General features: G+C 39.8%; 1 protein-coding gene across 5 annotated transcripts in view; it reads left to right on the top strand.

The window, feature by feature from the left end:
* Positions 1-21,290, top strand: part of alpi.1 (alkaline phosphatase, intestinal, tandem duplicate 1) — a 110,981-nt gene that overhangs the window by 87,147 nt on the left and 2,544 nt on the right. For 3 of the 5 annotated variants that reach the window (XM_088077651.1, XM_088077650.1, XM_088077649.1), the window contains 8 exons: positions 11,987-12,112; positions 14,726-14,841; positions 16,304-16,478; positions 17,597-17,769; positions 18,037-18,171; positions 18,258-18,333; positions 19,062-19,196; positions 20,845-21,036. In XM_088077651.1, coding sequence (XP_087933777.1) covers positions 14,728-14,841; positions 16,304-16,478; positions 17,597-17,769; positions 18,037-18,171; positions 18,258-18,333; positions 19,062-19,196; positions 20,845-21,036 — 1,000 coding nt within the window. In that variant the 5' untranslated portion in view covers positions 11,987-12,112; positions 14,726-14,727. Of the gene's footprint in view, positions 1-11,061; positions 11,355-11,986; positions 12,113-14,725; positions 14,842-16,303; positions 16,479-17,596; positions 17,770-18,036; positions 18,172-18,257; positions 18,334-19,061; positions 19,197-20,844; positions 21,037-21,290 lie in introns of those variants that run through there. The other 2 variants (XM_042483296.2, XM_088077652.1) reach the window with 2 other exon arrangements.

Genomic DNA, 21,290 nt, shown 5'->3' with positions numbered 1-21,290 from the left:
AAAAACAAACATTAATCTCAAGCAAGCAACCAAAAATGTGGTCATCATTTTCAACAGTCTAAATTCTGTAAGTAAATAGATAAATTATGTAAGGTATAATGAATGCATAGTGTGTATATTGCTTTAAATCAAATAAAAAACATGTTCTTTGTTAAATTCACCATTTTAAAGCCAGCGTAGGGAGGTGTTGTGCAACAAATACTGTGTCTCTTAGCGTAAATAAATCAAATTTGTGACAGTGCGCCAATGGTCTGTTACAGTGTTTTCCAAACCTCTCCTCGAGTACAATTTGTCCTGCGTGTTTTAGATCTCTCCCTGCTGCAACACATGAATTAAATGACCAGCTTTTCATTAAGCAGTTTCAGAAGTTCATAATGAGTTGACTATTTGAATAGGTTGTGCTGCAGCAAGGAGAGATGTAAAACATGCAGGACTTAACTTCCCCTCAAGTGGCACTTTATGCTGAAATGGATGAAGTTTTGCGCAACCATCTATTGAGAAGGAGACCTGCTGACAGCAATATCTTCAGTTTTACTAATACTACCACTAACAGTAGGCGGGTTTCCATTAACCCTCAAATTGCGCAAATTTAAATTAAGAATATAAAATACACCTAATATAAACACATCCAAACCCCCCCAAAAAACTCCCATTTATAGCAAAAAAGTTGTTACGCTTGCATGAGGTGGTATTTCAGGCGATTCGAAAAAGCCATATTTCGCTTTTATCGCTCGCTTTTATAGGTCACATGATGCTATTGCTATGCGCTTGTTGGTAGGAACTGGCTCCCTCGGACATGAGCAGGCGCTACAAGAGGTGTTACTGCATCACATAACTCTTCAAAAGTTGAGCGGATCATCTGGAAGTTTTGAGTCTACAATTCCTCTGTGAAATTGTGGATTATTATCTCCCAGAAATTACTCGTATGTGGCCGCTCCCACCAGGGGCTTGCCTTTCCATTATCGCTTGTATAACACACCTAGGTCACCTTCAGTTGAAAGTAATGATGGCTAGTGGCTGTAGTAGAAATAAACCTGCTGATATTTTTAACATCCATCACCATGCTTCTTGGAATGTTATCACGAGAGGAGAAGTGCATAACATTGCGAGAAAAGAAAGCACTCAAGGGAAACGCAGTCATCTTGCAATTGTGTTTTATCAACATTTCTAAAATATTGCATCATTTTTGTGCAAATCTGTTATGGAAACCCAGTTAGTGACTAGCAAGCATGCAACAGAGCATCTAGTAAAAGTATGGACATAACTGTGCGCAGGGCAGTTATGAAACCTGAATACAAGTGCTCAGCTGGAGACGCATGATAATCACAGGTGTGAACAATGATGATTGGCTGTCCACTTCTGTTCAGATCACCAAAACACATATTAATATCAGGCCTAAACAGGCTCTCTGATCCTCTGAGCTGAATCTGCTCTTGAGCAGTTTAACTATACAGTTAAGTTTCCCAAGGACATCTTGCTCAGCTGAAAGAGAGCTGACCAAAGTTAGCTGGCTTACCTACTTATCTTGCTTTGCCGTATTTGCGAGAAAACACACTAGCTGCTGATTTTCCATCAGTATTTAAACTCTTTTTTATTGTATAGGTGAATATAGGCTATTTCAATTCATATTGTCATAAAAATGCACTGGGCCTTTAAGAAGGGTCTTAGCTGCTCACACAAAATCACTTCACAAAATCTTCTACGTTTCTGCGCATATCATATAAAGCTCCCTGTCAAGGATAAGACTGTGGTAAAACACTCCTCAGTTGCTGCTACTGCAATTTTCCTTTTATCCTTACCTGAGCCTCACTTCGTCAATGTATACGCTCCATTTTGCCCTTTTTTAAGATCCGACTAAAGACAAACAAAGAAGAGTTGTATTTGTGTAGTAGGTGTATCTTTGACCATGTTCCTAAGAGTTTGTTATAGACCTTCCACATCACGAGGGCTTAAACGGACGTTAATATGGTTCAGCTTATAGTCTTCCCCTTTTTTTCAAGAGCCTGTATGAGTCACTTAACCATTGTTGTTACCATGGTGCAACAAACAAAACACTATTTTTTATTGAAATTGGATTGATGGGTACATTGGACGTTGGATATGAAAGTATTGCATGCAAAACATTTCCAGTAACACCAGTTATAGTGGGAAAGCAGGAACTCATTTTTGAGCTCAGTTGCACAACTACTGAGATGAGACAATAACGCTGTTGGAAAAGAAACACAACAAAAAAAAGCTTAAATGCAGTCTACAAAGCAACAGTAATATGTAAATGTGCAGAAATAGGAGGGTCATAATGAAGGTGATTTTAATTCCATGATGGACTTTATGAAATTCTCAATCAGAGAATATTCATGGCCTTTACACATCATGACCAACTCATTGCAAAATGGCTTTAATCAAGTTTTAGTAATGTGTTTACTGAATGAGCAAAGTCAAAAACAAAAGATTGAAACAATCTGTTCTCCACTGGGATGCTCCACAGTCAATTAAAGTTAAAATGTATTTACTTGTTTGCCAGCTTTTGCTCGCATTCACATTCATTATTCACATCATTGTGCCACAAACACACGTCAGAGACACAGCTTCAAACAGTGGCCTCACACAAAGTAAGTAAAGTGTTTCCTTGAACCTTTTTTTTAAGCCTGAATATTGTTGTCACCCAGTTGTTGCCCCAACAAGCATGTGGAGAGCTGGGCTGGGGGGCTGCAGGATGTTTAGGTATGAGGGACATTTTTCCCACAGAAAAAAAAAGTTTTTGTGTACTAGTCTGTGGCAAGATGATGAAGAAGAAAAAGCTCCCATATTATACACAAAAAACAAGACTAAGCATCTACGGAAATGCTAGGGGCTCTGTAATATCCCGGCCACACAGCCTGCATGAGCAGCGTGTGACTGCTACCTTGGTGAACTGGGAACAGTGTTTCCACTGAAAACATTGTATAGTTATAACCTATAGCTGCTGTATTTCCACAATTAAAAGTTGGTACACCATGGCACTGTCAAGCACACAGTCATGCAAATATTTCACCGTAAAAAAACATGTTAACAAATAAAGGAGTTAAATTATGTGACAAATGTAAGTCTGAGGAGGGGACTTTAGCTCACCTCTTCTGGTCGTGCCCCAAACTTAAGAAATTCTGGGAGGAGATATTTCAGTGGTACAGTGTTATACTAGCAAAGCGAGTGACCCCTGATTGTAATTTTGCAATTCTGGGCTGTTCTGAAAATTGCTCACAACTTCCATACGAGAGTCAGTTGGCCCTCATGTTTGGCATGGTGATAGCCAAGAGGGTTATATTGAGGGAATGGAAGTCTTCATCCCCTCCTTGTTATAAAAGATGGCGCAATGATATGATTTCCTGCCTACATCTGGAGGAGATAAGATATTCTTTGTCTAACTCTTATTCAAAATTTGTAAAGATTTGTTGTACACCTACTTAATGATCGCTACATTTTTGTGGCTGGAGTACTATTAAGGTCCATGTTACGTGCTTTAACTGTCTAAATTTAAAGGACCTTAAGTGTGTTTCTGCTTATTTGTTGTTGGTCCTGGTGGTTGAATCTGGTGTCCTGTGGCTACCTGCCTTTGCTGGATTTTTTGTGGCATTAGCATTGGGTAATACCTGCACTGTCTATTTAAGTATGCATTTACAATATATGATGTATAATGTATTATATTCTGTACATACTGGCCTTTTGTTCGGGCTGGGGGTAGGGACTCTGTGTCTCATTCTCTTTTCTTTTTTTTTGTGTGTTGTTTTTGTATTTTGTATATATCTAAAAACCTAAATAAAATTATTTTTTTTAAAAAAGAAACAAATAAAGGAGTTAAATTGACAGAAACATGTCAGAGGGCTTTTATTTGAAATGGAAATAGGAAAGGTTGAGTTAAAACTAAATATTTACTTTTTTAAAATTTCTGTTAGAGATGGGCTTCAGACTTTGAAACTGTATTGACAGATGGTATAACATCAATTTGATTATCAAACAACAATTTTCACTGTCTATTTTTGTGGAAAACTATGTGTGTCACACAGAAAAAATAGGCGAGACTCCTGTTAGCATGGAAACAAAAAAAAAACAAAACAATTCCACAATGCACACATGCTGCATTCACAGGCAGTGAGGCTCAGGGATAAGCCTACTCTTTTGTACAAAAGTGCATCAAATTAAATACTAAAATATCATAGTTTAGAATATAACCATGCTTACATTTGAAATAGCCCAAAACACAAACTACAGCTAAGAATGATGGGAGTGTCATTACTGTTGAAGATATTGGATAAATTCAAAATTTTACCTAATGCTGGTTTTAGATATCCTGTTCTCATTCCAAACTCATCAAATACTACCACTTGATCAGTGATTTCAGTGTTAGGCACCTTTTGCAGCAGTATGATACATTACCGGCTGGCCGGACTGCATCTGTCGTGCTGGAATGATACATTGCTGGATGGTGTCAGTTTGAAACGCTTTTGTTAACAATGTAATTTAAGGAGCTGGTATGGATGGGTGGCACGTGCAGTAAATGGGTCCAACAAGTCCTAGACTTTCCCCTGGAAGCCCACTGTTCGTATTCTGTATAAACGATAACCCAAACATGATGTTTTTTGCTAAACCTAACAATGTGCATTTGTTGCCTAAACATAACCGCATACTTGTGTTGCACAAAGAAATAAATATAAGTAAGAGGTGTTTTACTGATGTTGAAAGTTTATTTTGAAAAAGACTGCATGCATCCAATGAGCAAGGACTGTAAATTTCCTGCAACTGCAAGTGTATTTTCGAAAAGATACAATGCCTTTAATAGGCGTGAATTGACACGCTGTCCTAGAACACCAACAACAAGCGCAGGAGAACACCTAGTGAGTCATATATAGATGTGAATGGCATTAACCAAGCGATGATATTCGATGAGTTGGAATGAGAATGTGTTGTGTTAGATGAAAAGCTAAGGGTGTACTACTGTAATTCATCCTGATGGAGACATAAATGTTTGTGCCAAATTTCTCAGCAATCCATTTGGTGGTTGACAAGACATTTCACTCTAAACTTTAAGTGTGTACTTCATGGTGGTGCTAGAGGAAAATCAGGAAATCACCAAAAGTCAATAGTGTGAATCCTCTGAGGAACATGAATATTCACAGGGAGAGTGATACCCTTTCTAGTATTCTCAGTTGTGTAATGGGTGCTGAGAGCAGCAGATGAAGACTGAACAGAAATAAGACATCTATGTTGCCTCAGTAACGTTTATTCTGGATCAGTGAATGTTAAGACCTCTTTACTTAACATTTCTTTTGTAATGTGGGAGCTTATTCATGTTTTCTGACAGTGCCAGAGACATAGAACTGACTGCAGGCTGTTGCATTACATACAGGTCACTAATGCAGCTCATAGTATACTTTAAACCCAAGGAATGACCAATTTCTCCACAGTAGATGCAGTCCCTTGGGTGGTCCAGTGTGGTCCTTAAGAAATGACAGCCCCATGCCTTATTGGTAATCCATGCATGAGTGTGTGACCTGAATGCCTAAATTGTAAATGGAAATGAATACTGCCAAACCAGCTGAATGAAAGAAGCAGTCCATCTCATAGCAGTTCTCCTTACACTGCTAGCAGGCTCTGTCTGGTCAGCACCTGGCGGACACTGAGGACGCTGCAGAGGATGTTTTTGGACAGAGGCCTGCCTAGTAAAATAAACCCAAGTCTGACCTCAAGCGCCAGTCGCAGAGTCTCCCAACCTCACCACCTGACACAATGTTCCTCCCACAAGCATGAGCATCACGCCTGGGTGGCCATGTAGGAAAAGGGAACTCTCTTTGGCGTACTTTCAGAAGGGAAAACAAAAGCTATGAGGAAGAGTAGTAGGATTTTATGCTGCTCCATCACACTGATTGGTCTCGTGTAACATTCATCTTGGCCTTCATTTACTTTCACTCAGAATAAAAGCTGTTTTGGGAATGTTTGTGCACATTGTTCTTTGGAAACTGCTTGGCTATTTCTTATGTTTCTGCTTGGTCTTGTCCAAGGTCTTGCCAGGTGAGGCAAATAGCAGCTGGAATTGATTTGTTTTGAATGATACGTCTGTATGCAGTAGGCGTATGGTTGCACTCCCTCATCCCCTTCTGTCCTCCCACCTCCGTTCCTCCCTCCCGGCTCTCTCTCTCCCTCTCCGTATCTTTCTGTGCATGTTTGATGGCGTCTGTAATGAGGGCTCTTTGATGTGGAGGAGATCTAGGGTAAGCAGAGTGCTTAGTTGAGTGGGAGGCGAGGAATGTGAGGCAGGTACACCGCGGTTGTGTATGTTGATTAAAACTCTTGTTTTCTCCCATCAGACCATGCTCAGCCATCCTGAATATGAATGCATCTCTGTGGTTTGCAATGATTTCTGTCTTCCTGCATAATCCTGGTTTTCAATCAACACTTAGCTCGTTAGCACAAGTTTATTTTCACATGCCTGTCTTTGTAATTTACAGCATCTACACACTTGTTTGTTTCCATGCATTCCTTTAAGCCCTTTGTCCCACTTTGACTCCTCTGAAACCGGTTCATTTACTGCAGCAAACTACAAAGCTGTAACCTGTGTGAGCTGCTGACAGACACGTGTCCACAAAGGACTGAGAGAGAAAAACACTTTGATTTGATGCATTGTGGAGGAAAGAGATGGGCAGTGTGGGGAGGGAAATGGGCCCGCTCTCCGATTTGATGGATATTTCTGACGCAAAGTGGTAAAAAGGCGAGTGCTGGTGGTGGTGCAGATATATATGTGTGTGTCTGTGTGTGTGTGTGTGTGTGTCCAAATAAGTGTTTCCCTCTCCTCCATCATCTGTGCCTCAAACAAAAGATTCAAGCCAAGGCTACAAAATGGTAGTAGTGGAAGGAAAATAACTTTTTTTTCACCACCAGTCATTTGTTACTTCCCTGAATACCTTGGAGGTGAGAAACTTTGCCCGCCATTGTTGCAGACGGAGGTATAAGAAGCAGATTGTAAGGCATTTGGAGACCCAAAAAACAGGAGAGGCGGAAGAGGAGCAATACAAGGAAAGAACATTTTAAGGAAAACAGAAATAAGTCTGATAGCTGGAGAGGTTTTATGACTCAGACACAAGATGATATTGTTGATAAGATTACTTCTCCTCACTGGATGCGGCAGCACAGGTGAGTCCGAATTTTATATTTGTGATGTTGCTGAGAGAGTGAGAAAAAAGGGCAAAGGTTGGCAGACCAACTTTCATTAGCAAATATTTGATGTGGTTACTGTATGTGCATGAAAGCATACAGCATATTTCTTTATGACATGATGTCAAATGCAATATATTCTTTAATGCACACAGTTAAACTGGAGCAATACTGTAAGTCTGGATATGAGTTTACTGCAATCTTTTTCCATGTCATAACTTTTAGGTCTGAAGTCAGACATAACAAACCATGGACAATTATAACACAGCGCAGAGACAGAACACACACACACACACACACACACACACACACACACTCACACTCTGTCTTTCTAATACACAAAGACATTTCTTTTAATCTCTCTCATGCTCACATGTTCTGTGCTTCTTGCTCAGCCAGTCTCTTTAATTTACTCTCTCACCATTTCACACAGATGCACACACATGTACGCACGCTATAGCTTAATTAGGATAAACTCCATATTTCCTTTATGAGTCCAATTAAGAACTAAAAGGGGCCACTTCTCAAAGCTGTCAGACTGTTTGATGTTTAGGTAGCAATCTCTTGCCCTAGCTGCTGTGAGCTGACTTGAGTCAGGACGTTGGGTCTCTCTGTACTTCACTTGTAATTGTCCCCCAATTGAGTAGCATGCTGGCAGTAAAACCTTTTATGACTGGCCGTCCAACTGTTCTGGGATGGGATCTCAGTCTTCACATGAAAAAGGGTTACATCATTTATGATACCTCTTAAAATTGATCTAGATATATTCTTCATCTGTCTTGTGGATGTCACTCTACGAGTGTGTTCGGGGGGGTGGGGAGTGTGTGTGTGTGTGTGTGGGGTGGGGGGTGGGGGGGATTTGTGACGAGGCCAAAATAGATCACAGGCATCATTGCAGACTTAGTTTAATTGTTCCACCAGTGCTGTCTCTGTTTTTATTCTCTTTAAGATCTTGCAGTCTGTCTGTCTCCTCCGTCTTTTTCTTTCCCTGCTGAATGTCTGACCCTTTCTTCATTAAGATACCATCGCAAGCATCTACAACTTTTGCCATCAGTATTCTTAGCTCCATCTCCGTCTCCACTATCTTTGTCATATCTCAAAAATTCCTTTTTAAAACCATTTTCCTAAAAAGCCACGGGGAAATATTTGGCTCTTTCTTTGAAAGTGTGGTTGTGGGGTCTGGCACTACCCACATGCGTATCCTCGCTTTGACAACCTGAAGTTAAACATTGCCCTCCATGAGTTGTAATCTAGACACAGAAGTTTGGCTTACCACTGTAATTTACAGAATCTATAAGTTAAAGGAGCCTGGCAGAGGGAAGGGAAGCACAGGCGAGTCTAACATTTGTAATTTACTTTTAGGGGAGTCTGACTCATAATCCAGATGCTGGAATTGTGGAGAACTTGTGTGTGTGAGAAGACGTATGTGTGTAATTGCAAAAACAATGTATGTTTCTATGTACTAGTATGACTGTTTAAAGTGCAAATCAACCATACAGGGCAACCTCTGAAATGAACTTCATTTATTCATACTTCCATTTTGAGGGGAATTGTTTAGAATAATTGCTTTGGAATGAGAACATATTGGGACAATAGAAAGCTGCAAAAGACCCTTAACTGGAGTCAAATGGCAGATTTTATGTTTACATGGTCAACGACTTAAACCATATAAGTCCATCAGGATTCCCAATTCTTAATTTTGCAATATATATTATTTATTTTTCCTTTCTTTGATTATGAGAACAGGGTATCAACATTACATGTTTTATATCTTGCACACAAGAATGCCAACTGACAGGTCATCGAGGAACAGTGGGAGGACAGATTTTCAGTCAGGAACCTCTCAAAGGAATTTGTAGTTGGTCTGTTGCTCCTCAAAGTCTTACATTGGAGAAAGGGAGGAGGTGTAGAAATTGCCGAGTGTCTTTCTGAAATTGCTGGCAAACATGCAGCATCACCTGAGAAAAGCAAACTCTTGCTCAAGCAGAAACCAAAAGATGCAAAAAAGAAGGAAAAAGATGCTGTAGCACAAGGGTAGACTTAACTTCCACTGTGAAATATTCACCATTTAAGAGAAGTCACACCCGTAATAGATTTAAAACAATTCAATCTAGCAACAGTTGGCATTACAGTATTAGTATAATGAATAATTATTTAGATTGGATCCTTTTGAGGTACATGAACATGCTTTTTTAGGTTGGGTAGAACAGGAAATCAGTTTGAACACCCTGCATGATGAAGAAAAGACCCCCACTGTATGTTTTCCTCTGCTTCGTGATCGCAATATGTCACACAAGTTACCATCTGCTACACTATAAATATACCATATACACTTGCTCTGCGTCATAGGCCAGAAAAATAGTTACTGGTAGTCATGACAGCATTACTTAAGGGGATAAAAAATATGAAATGTTTTGCTTTTCAACAGGAAACATAGATATCTATCTATAGGTAGGTGGTACAAATGTTTTAAAAAAATTAATTTATAATTTATTAATAGAAATTAATTTTTCATTTTTTTTTTTCATAGTTGATCGAGTTAGCTGATCAGATTTTTGATACTACATGTTGAACATCAGAAATTAAAAGTTATACAAAGTATAGTAATCTCAAATTGTTGTTGCACTTTGCTTTGTTTACATCAACATTCTAAATTCCCAGGAATTTACTGCCTTCCCACGAGCATTCAAGCTTGCCATATAATCAGCAAACAAAAGCGACTAAGCACCTTTTGGTGGATGGATGATCCATGCTGAGACCTAAAACAGCCACCAGGTGTTTACACTTGTCTTGCAGGAAACTAATTTGACTTTCGCAACATAAGATAGACTTTCTCTCAGGGGCAAACCCATAACAAATGGATGGACAGACATGCCTCCACAAGATTTCCTGTTCTTGCACATTGCCGCTGGTGTTTCCAGTTCATGTGGTGTGGGGCCACATCATGTGAGGCCTCTTTACCGAGATTGCTGCTATGATTTTATTGCAGTCTTGATTAGGCACATGTGACTCACTGCAAACCCCTGTTGGCAATGGCTGAGTGGTTGGCAAAAAGCAGAGGTCTTCCGGAGCTCTGAATTGTAACGAGATTCAGCCTCGCGGGTTCACGAGGCGAGGACCCATTCCTCGGGAATTTGATTCTTCTGGCCGTGTGGAACAAAGTTGGCCCAACTCACTTCATTTCACACATTAACTGTTGTGTTTGCGTAGAAGAGAGGCATTTTCATTCTGCAGGCGGTCTCCACTACCTCACGGAAGAAAAATGCTAGCCCAGCTTCACATCCCATGGAAAAACCAGCCAAGACAACTTGGTGAAGAAGGGAAAATATTGGGGTCTTTTAAATGCAAAAATTCAGAGGGGAGGAAATGGAAATATGACCATTTTCCTGACTTGAAAAGCAGAGCACATCAAGACTCAGTCATGATATTTTCAAGAATAGCTTGGACCTCATTCCCTTTCTCTCCTTGGACTGTTTTTCTAGGAGATGGGGGGAAAGAAATGGAAAAAGACACAGTTATGATTTCTGTCATGATGGATGCCAACACAAATTGGGTAGCCATTTTTTTCTCTCCTTGTTAAAGGCTCCTGCATAAAAAGAGCCATTATACATTTACCACATCAAAGAACCATTTAAATTTCTATCACACACACCTTAGAGTGTGTGTGTGTATGGGAGGTGGGGGTCATGAGAGTTCCTTTTAAAACAATAAAACAAGGGTGGTGCATTTTCAGGAATCAAAGTGAGTCGAGGGGCTGTGATGCTACTACACTCTTGTGTGGTCCCAGCTTCTCTCTCTCTCTCTCTCTCTCTCTCTCTCTCTCTCTCTTTCCCTCTCCCTCTCCCCTGGCTCTTCCTCTTTCACTCACATTTTCTCTTCCCTCTTTTGTGGCTCTAAGCCTATGAGCTGGCTAGGGCCCTTCCTTACTACACACCCAGCGGGGCTTTAAAAAGGCAGGGCCGGAGGTCTTAGCAGCCACACACACTCTCTGCCTGTGCCTGTGTCTTTTGGTCTCGCTGTGCCGCTCTGAAAGCTGGCTGTGTCAACCTCTCCAGCCTCCAGGTCGTGCGGATTAGAGATGCATACGCCACATTGCAGGGCCCCCAATCTTCTGCTCATCCTCCTGGGCCCCACGCTGTTGGCTGTGGGCCGGGCTGCTATGGAGAGCCAAGGTGAGGAGACGACAGAGTTATTATTGCTGCCTGCGGTTGGGATATTAGTAGCACTTTGTGGGCAGACAAATGGACGCACAGAGGGACTCAAGCAGGTAACCTCAACCTGAGAAAGGGCGAGTGTGTGAGGACAGACTGTGGCTGGAACTCAGGTATGTAGGCGTAATGGGTTAGTGTCAATGCACAAAAGCGTGTGTGAGTATATTTTTGCCTGTGTCTCCCTGTTTATGTAAAATGTGGGACAGGCTGTTTGTCTTTCCGTTGTTTTGCTGCGTGGCCGGAGAAATGTTCCTTCCTGTATGTTCTGGGCAAGTGTCTTTTTAGCTGTTTTCGTCATTTTGACACCTTTTGAGAAACCTCCTCTCTTGTCTAACCCAAAAGCCAAAAATAAGTCAAAGTGTCAGAAAAAGGCAGAGAGAAGTGCATGTGTGCAGGCATCCACGGACACACTTGAATTCACTTCTCTGTACTGGAGCTTTACTATTCCGCGCATGCAAACACCACACACCCACACATACTAAGCAGTCAATATCACATACAAACCTATGAAATCTCTAAGACCCGCTCACATCCATCCACGCTCCCAAATACTCATCTCATTCTCCACTTATGTGTGTGTTTCCATGGAGCAGCACTGTATGAACTTGAGAAAGAACCAGCTTATTGGGATGCTCAGGCCAGGGCAACACTGGATGCTGCGCTGAAACTCCGCCCTCGGGAGCACCAGGCCAAGAACATTATCCTGTTTCTCGGCGACGGTAGGTTATGCTATCATTATGAAATCTTTTCCAGCAAATGTTCAGCACTGACTCGGTTGTGGTTAAATTTTGAAAAGACTTTCAGCCTCAATGACAAAGACAGCTCAATATGCAAGACAATGCCCAAGTATATTCAGTTGCAGTGTGTTTGCTTTGTTTGTGGCTTGGTCAATGAGTGGTTGTGCAAGCGTGTGTCTATATTATGATGAACAAGTAGTCATAATAAACCTTTGGACAACTTTAGTCATTTGCTTTAGTCATAGACTTGACCAGATAATTCTTGGACTTATGTGAGTAATGACTTGAAAGACATTAACTTCTTAGAAAGGAGAAGTTCACATGTCATCTTCTATAAACAGCCAATGCTGATTTAATTTAATCATGAAAGTGATTGTTCTCTAATCCTAACCAAGTAGCACTCATTATGGAATGTTGTAGAAATACGTCCTAAAAAGATAAGTTTGCATTTTAGCACTCCCAGTTTCGTTGTCTTAAAGTCAATGGGTATTTTTTCTTTGGTAAAATGCCTGAAAAAAGGTCAGTGGTTAACACAAACTGAGGAGACTTTCATGTTTTGTTTTCTGACTTATAAAACAGCAATAAATAAATTAGTGAATACCCCACCCATGAATTTTTAAGCTTTTACATGTCTTATAAAAAACAAACAAAGAAAACAAAAAAGACTGCTAACTTAATGAGACCTCAGAGTGATTATGTCGAACACAGCTTTACAGCCTCCTTGTGATGGCAACGTTGAAGTCACGCGACCATGGTGTGATTTGTTTATAACCTACCTTTAGCTTTTTACCTCTAGTGATTGCATTTACGCTTCAAAAATTTAATTGTGAAGACAATCTTTCTAAACAAAACTTGTGAGTATCATAACCTTGTGTTTGCCACAGAGCATGTTTTCTGCACTAATCCAAAATCAAAACAAACAATGGATTTCTGTCATGGGAACCCGGGCAGTTTCTGTGTTGGCCTAAAAATAAATGTCATCTCTGCAGCACTCTGTACAGTTACCTTCAGCTTTACAGAGCAATTTGGTGCCTTTTAGCTTATTGTTTTTGTTTGTAAAGGTAGGAATTAACTTGTGAACAGTGAAAATTTTGCAGCAAAAGATAAAGATTTATCCGTCTCGGGCTGGGGAAGACCATAACAAAGCGAGAATACATTTGTCAGGGGGCAAGAAAAATGACTCTAAAAGATTGCTCATGTTTCAGTGTTACTGTCTCGAACTGTGTCTATTTTGTAGATTAAGTAGAACAACCTGCTGAAGTTTGCATTGTGTTTTTGTGTGAGTGCATGTTCTTCCTCACAAAGCATTTTCAAATTTGATTTTTTAGATATTCTATGTTTACATCCATGTTTTCTTGCTAACATTCTTTTTCACTGCCATCGTTGGCACGTCAGTATGTTTTTGGCACACTGAATTGGTGATCAGCTGAATAGCAGGGAAACCAACAGCAGGACATGATTTGTGCCATGCTGATTCATTTACATCCTCAAACATGTGCACAACTCAAACAGAATCGAGACCTTTGTAAAATCCTTTGTCCTTAACAATACAAGGAGTTGCCAACAATTTAGAAGATCCACTCCTGACATGCTACATATCTTAGTGTTGTAGTCTGGCATTTGATGTACTGTCTACCAAAGGGACAATTACTGCCAGTTGGGGAAAGTTTCCATCTGGATCAGATTTGATTGGAAAATTTTTCACATTAATTGTCACTGGTGTGGTATATTTACAGCCGGTGAGGCATGAAAGATTTTTTTTGTAAGGGGAGCTAAAGGCACAGAGATTTAAGAGTGTTTTTCCTGTTAACTACCAGAGTATCTGCTTTAAATCAAACCTATTTAGTCACAAATCTGGGTGGTCGAGGCTCGAGTTTTCTTTGTGCATCTCTCCAGTTATGCCCCGCCCAGAGCATGTTTTCAGTTTTATGACTGTGATGTTGAGAGGAGAGTTAAGTGCATCACCGTGACATGGGTTTTGTAAAGTATGGTTTTTAGCATCAAGGGTGAAATCCAATCGTGGACCACAGGAAGAGATTAAAAAGGTCCCTTAATTGATTTACAAAATCAAAGTATGTATGTTTTCTGTGATATATTCCAGATTGTGACCTTGCAACATCTTTAAGTGTGTTTATATGTTATATGCTCTACCAATCGTGGTCTGGAAGAGTCAGAATTTGTCTGTATGATGATTTTGTTCAAAATGTGGTTCTCCTAGAAAACCACTGCCCTAAATGCCCTGTCCATTTGTGGATTCAGTTGATGCTAATGGCCCTGCCATGCTTTCATTGAGTTTGCTTAGAGAATTACTGAATCATTTTTTTCCGTCAATCTTTCAGTTTTTCAAACAAACACATTTTAATGTTTTTGGTCTGGAGTTTTTAAACGTTTGCAAACTAAACTGTGAGCAGTATTCTTGACTTGGTAGTGTCAGAACAGCAAAACCTTCTCATAATGTGAATACATTCAGAATACAGATTTGTAAATCATTGCTTCTTTATGTCATTCACTTTGTCATGAAACTATAAAAATTAAGCTGAAAAAAAAATATTTGGACCATATCAGTGACTTTACCTGTAAATCATTGTCTCGCAGGCATGGGTGTGTCCACAGTGTCGGCAGCTCGAATCCTGCGAGGTCAGATGGAGGGCGGATCAGGGGAGGAGACAATGTTGGCCATGGACACCTTCCCATATGTGGCACTGTCAAAGGTAACAAGATGACATTGTTGACCTGTAGTTCGTCAATCATTATGCAACATATGATCAAAATGGGGACAATACATTTTCTAATTTGAAAAGAACCAGCAGGGTTTCATCGTATAACATCAGCTGTGTTTTATGAATTATTTCCCATTTCTCAGAAAGAAAAATTTGAAAATCAATGCTCTTGTCTGTGTTGTCCTGATTGCTACATTTTTCATCTGCTGCATACATCATTTAAAGCTTTACCACTTAGATAAAACCTTTCCAACAATATTTCCCAGCAGTTTGTGCGTTAAATGTTATTTTTAATCATCCTTTGGAATATAAAAATACGTATACTTTATTTACCTGTAAATAGCTGTACATGTTCATATCTGATTACGGTGTAACATTTATCATAACTTGTAATAGGGATAGGTTTTATTTTCTCAAACACATTGGAGTTGTAAGTTTGAATTGGTAAAAGGACTTTAATGCCAAGGTAGAAAAATGTTGAAATGAAATGGAAACAGATCAAAGTTAAGTTTTTATAGTATTATGCTTTTGCACTCTGTGACCTGTATTGAATTGCCTCCATACACACACACACATCAACACTGATAACAGTTGACTCCAAGGATGAGTTTTGTTGTCAGACGCTCAGTACACATGTGTTTCTGTGTGCATGCGTGTGTTTGTAGTTGTGTGTAAGAGAGGAAGATAACACGTGCTAATACACTCGGGTATGTCATTCAAGCATGTGTATGTAGTGCGTGTATGACGTTGCTTGGTAAATGGAGTGACACATGGAGAGAGTGGGAGAAAAAATAAACAGTGAGAGTGGTTGAATGGTATAAAGCAGGATGGGTTAGTGGCTTATTGTTGTGTGTCCTTTTTGCTTTGTTCTCTTAACATGTTGCATCTTGCCCCATACCATCCCGCTCTGACTTAAGTACTCAAGCCTTTGTGTGAAAAGATATTCTCAAAGGATTTAGCTCAAACCAACACTTTAAATGAAAATGCTGACACTGTGGTAGAAATAGTGAAAACTGATTCAAAGTCAAATAAAATGCCACCGTAGAATTCTGAGGTTTTATCTATGTTCTGAGCAATTTTGAGATGTAGAGCTTCAAAGTTTTACATTCAAAATAATGCAATAATGATATAAACTTTTTTCTTTTCCAAATAAAAATTTTTAAAAAATGCATATAACTTAAAAAACACACCTCAAGTAATGTTAACAAGTTGTCACAGAATAAGAATATATGAGTAACTAAATTTTCACAAAAATGTCAGATAGAACCTTATAATTTTAAGGTGACGAAAAGATGGATTCAGCTTGATGGCCAAATATAGTCGTCATTGTAATGTGAGGGAGTTTGAGTAGTCAGAGTCGTTGGTCGCTCTGTGTTCTGACCCATAACATAGAAATGAAAATACTTTACATGTTCTGTTCTGTCTTTTAATGTTGTGTACTTCTACCCCACAGACCTACAGTGTGGATAAGCAGGTAGCAGACAGCGCGAGCACAGCTACAGCCTACCACTGCGGGGTGAAGGCCAACGCTAAGACAGTGGGGCTCAGTGCCAATGCAGTGGCCTACGAGTGTAACACCACCTTTGGTAATGAGGTCTACTCAGTACTAAGGCGTGCTAGAGCACAAGGTAAGTACATGACTTGGTTTGCTGGTGATGGAAAGGTCAATCAAATACTTACCTCATGATATGCAATGACCATATCTGCCTTAAAATAAAATATGAGGAATAAAGCAATCATCTGATAAGCATGTTCCCTAGCTGCTAATACAGCGTCACCAGATATAGTTTAATGTTCAGAATATGTCCAATTGAGAGATCATTTCATATTGGGTTGCATTCACATATGAGGGATCACTAGTGTCCATTATTAGAAATATTATTCTCACTAAGCCCTTACACTTCATAAACACTACAGTATAACTGTAACTTTAGTATTGATCACTGTAGCCTACTCATTAGCATGAATGTCGGAATTTCCTATTGTGCACTCCAAAAAAACAGAATTACTACAATAATACATTTTTAGTGGTGTTTCTATAGTAGTTCTTAAAAGTAATACTGTAATGTTTTTGCAGTGGACAAGATGTTTGAGTTACATTTGCTATGTGTTATTTGGCCCATAGATAGCCTTTATGCGTCTTTATGTCAGTGTACTACATGGTAGATACAGTAGCTACCTGGATAACTATTGTATTGTATTTAAAATGTACTGGAATAAGCCACATAAAGTTTGAACTATTGTATATTTCTACCAAAAAGAGAGACGTTTTCCAATGAAATGAAAACATTAAAAAAAATGAGAGACCTTAAAATGCAAAAATACTGAGAGCTCTTTTATTTAAATTAGTAATAATTGGACCAGCAAACACTAGAGCTTTGATTTCCATTTTCCCTCATTCGTTGCCATAAAAACTTTTTTTTCCTAGAGAGCAATAAGTTATATAGTTAGGTGTAACCTCTTTTACCTCTCCCCCCGGGCTTCATTACATACAGTCAGAAAAAGACAACAGGACTCTGGCTACACCCATTACAGTAAGAACTGAGCCAGCATCATTATTTTTAACTCCAGAGCAGTTCTGTGTTTGAGAACATTTCAAACAAGTAAACCTCCAATGTGCTTAAGGTCCCATAGTTATTTGTTGGTTGTTAACATGTACCAACAGCACACAAAGAGCAACCTTCACATATGCCTGTAATTGCTGTAAAACCTCTACCTTTTGATTTTGTGTCTCTGCGTTGTCCAGGTAAATCAGTTGGTGTAGTGACCACCACCCGTGTCCAGCATGCCTCCCCGGCCGCTGCTTATGCCCACTCTGTCAGCCGCAGTTGGTACAGTGATGCAGATCTTCCTCCCAGCGCCCGCAAGCAGGGCTGCGTCGACATTGCAACCCAACTGGTCACCAATGTTGACATTGATGTATGTAAGAACAACTCCGTTCCACACATTTATTTTTTAAAACACGTTTTCATTTTTCATCTTCCTAACCTGACCTTCATAACTTATAGAATTGCAATGTATCCTCGTATGATTGTATGTATGGTTTGTATGATATCTGACGAAAATGTACACACTCAACAGTTAGTATGATATCTGATGAAATGGCACCCCAGTAGTACAAATTCTAGGGATTCAAAGGATAACTTCTCAGTTTCATGATCTCATTCTGTCTGGTGTCCCTTTAAGGTGATTCTGGGAGGAGGGAGGATGTACATGACACCAAAAGGCACCCCAGACCCCGAGTACCCAACCTCCAACTCTCGCAAGGGGGACCGCAGAGACAAGAAGAACCTCATTGACGTGTGGCTAAAGGCTAAACCTGTAGGAATATTTAACATTGCTGTTAGATATTTCTATATATTTTAAGATGTTAGTCACACATTCAAGTTTTTTTTTGTTTTTTTCAGAACAAGAAGTCACACTATGTCTGGCACAGGAAGGACTTTGATGAGATAAATGTTAAAGCTACTGACCGGCTCATGGGTAAGTACAGACAGATATCAAGCAGGGTAGGTAGGCAGAGCCTGCAATGTAAAAAAAAACCCACACATATACAGTATCATACACAAAACTGATAGACAGCAAGTAAAAAAACCCATAAAACAATGTATGCACACATAATATACACTCTTATACACACAACAGGTGTTGCCAGATAAACTTATCGAAGTTACGAAACAATGAATGGTCCAGACACAAGAGGATTCCAGTAACATCAGATTTTGATCTTTACTGCCATGTAAAGTAATCATGGCAGTATATTGTAAATTCACAGTTTGCTGGCATTATCACCCAGAGTAGAGTGATAAAAACCAAAGGCCACGTTCCTTTCTGTGATACAGATGTGACAGAATCGTAATCACACCTGTACAGTGATATTGCTTTCATGTATGGTTTACATATAGATCTGTACTATCTGTAATCAATTCAGTTTCATTATTTTTATTATTAGCATTATGAAGCATGTTTGTCACAATGGAATGGCTTGTCTGAACATTTTGAATGTTTTAAGCAGAACCACTGTTATGAACTTTTCACAACAGAAATACTATGCGCCTTATTTTGTGATTGATTTATGAATACGTGGGATTCAGTGGTTTGAATTTTAACTAAGAATGTTATCAATTCTTCAGTCTGATGTTTTTTTTCTCACCTTGAACTTTACCTGTAGTACTTTTAAAATATTTTTCCCTTCTCTTTGGTGGTTCCAGGTCTGTTTGAGCCAAAGGACATGCGATTTGAGGTTTTCCGTAACCACACACGAGACCCCTCCATTGTTGAGATGACAGAGAAAGCCATACAAATCCTCAGCAAGAATCCAAAAGGATACTTCCTGTTTGTAGAAGATGAGTACTCAACAGACCTCTAATTTAAAATCTTACTGAGAATGTCAATATAGGAATTATGAAGAATAATGATAATGATAATGATAATGATAATTTATACCTTAAAGTGATAGTTCGGGACTTTTGAAGTGGGGCTGTATGACATACTTATGTACAGTCAGTCATTATACAGTAGCTGGCAGTTGGTGCGCTCCTGGTTTGCAGAAACAGATGAGGCACGAACCCCGCAGTTCAGCATTACCATGCTGTTTAGAGGGGCTTACATTACAACATATTTTTAGCCACTTCAAAAAATGGCCTACCTAAAAAAAACAATATCTTTCTAAGTCGACCCTGTATCGAGAGTGTTTTCAACGTGAAGTTTCATTTCAGTCAGATCATTTCAGCAGCACTTTCTGACCCAAACAGCTGACCATCAGTGGATGAGAAATGTAGCACCAAAGGAAAAGGCTATGTGACAGCGAGGTAAAGCGGTGAAAAAATATTCTAAATATAGCATCACTTAGTTTCATATTAACTGTTTTAGGTGGGCCTTTTTTAAAGTGGCTAAAATACGTTTTGATATCAACCCCTGTGTGGTGCGAACCTTGTCTGTTTCAGCAAACTGGGAGTGCAACGAATGCTAGCTACTGTATGTAATACACTGTATATGCATAAGTATCTCTTACAGCCCAACTTCACAAATCCTAAACTATCCCTTTAAGTGACTTTTGTAACCCTAAAAAAGTCTAGCTTCTTTACCAGATAATAAAAAAATACACATCTGTCAGTGTAAAACAGGGTATTCAGCCTTTAATATTTGAATTTTGTCTTTAAGATAGATTACCTGACAGCACCCAACACTTGTTTTTGAAAATATAAGACAAAACCAATATAAAGCATCACCAAATAAGCATTTTCCCTTTAGCTGCTGCTACAATGAGTGTGGAGTTGCACTGGACCCTGAGATGGTCTTGTGCACAAGTGAGGATTGGAGCATGCATAATAGGCGCTTTTGAATGGCGTTAGTAGTAATGCAGGCACTCTGCTGGACCATTGTGGTGTAGAGGGAGCTGAGCCAGAAGGTAAAGCTATCGATTTACTCGTCCATCTATGTTCCAGCCCTCATTTATGGTCATGAGCTTTGGGTAGTGACCGAAAGAATGAGATTGCATATATAAGCGGCCAAAATGAGTTTCCTCCATAAGGTGGTTGGGCTCAGCCTTAGAGGTAGGGTGAAGAGCTCAAACATCAGGAGGGAGCTCGGAGTAAAGCCACTGCTCCTTTACGTCGAAAGGGGCTAGTTGAGGTGGTTCGGGTATCTGATCAGGATGCTTCCTGGGCGCCTCCCGTTAGAGGTGTTTCAGGCATGTCCAACTGGTAGGAGGCCTGGGTAGACCCAGAACAGGATGAAGGGATTATATATCTCATCTGGCCTGGGAACACCTCAGGGTCCCCTAGGAGGAGCTGGTAAGTGTTGCTGAGAAGAGAGACGTCTGGAGTACTCTGCTTAGCCTGTTGTCCCTACGACCCAGCCCTGCATAAGCAGATGAAGATGGATGGATGGATGGATGGATGGATGGATGGATGGATGGATGGATGGATGGAGCTGAAGTAGTGAGATGTTTTGGCCCAAGTCTAATTTACTTGTTTTGTCTTGTTCTGTTACGAGGTAGAATCGATCATGGCCACCATGACGGCATTGCCAAACTGGCACTGACAGAAGCTGTAATGTTTGACCAAGCCATTCAGCGTGCTGCACAGCTAACCAAAGAATCTGATACTCTCACTGTGGTCACTGCTGATCACTCCCATGTCTTCACCTTCGGTGGTAACACTCCGCGAGGGAATCCCATCTTTGGTATGGTTGGAAAAACTTGCAGTCTATATTGTAATTGGCATAAAATTTATGCTTAGGCACATTAAATTTACAGAGTGTGGGGGGAGAGAAAGCAAAGAACAATAAAGTGGATTTGGATTTGGACGCAAACCATATGTGGAAAGTAGTAGAACTCGCCCAGAATGATTAGTTTAAAGGGGTTGATTGCATAATATTTTATATTGCAGTTGTGTAACTTCCAAATGAAAACTTTTAATTTGTATTGTCTTATAAAG

This window comes from Plectropomus leopardus, chromosome 5, assembly GCF_026936395.1.
Source record: "Plectropomus leopardus strain MGB_pleo_1.0 chromosome 5, ASM2693639v1, whole genome shotgun sequence".
NCBI lineage: Eukaryota > Metazoa > Chordata > Actinopteri > Perciformes > Serranidae > Plectropomus > Plectropomus leopardus.
Note: the sequence above shows the minus strand (reverse complement) of the source record. Positions and strands in the feature narration are given on the sequence as shown.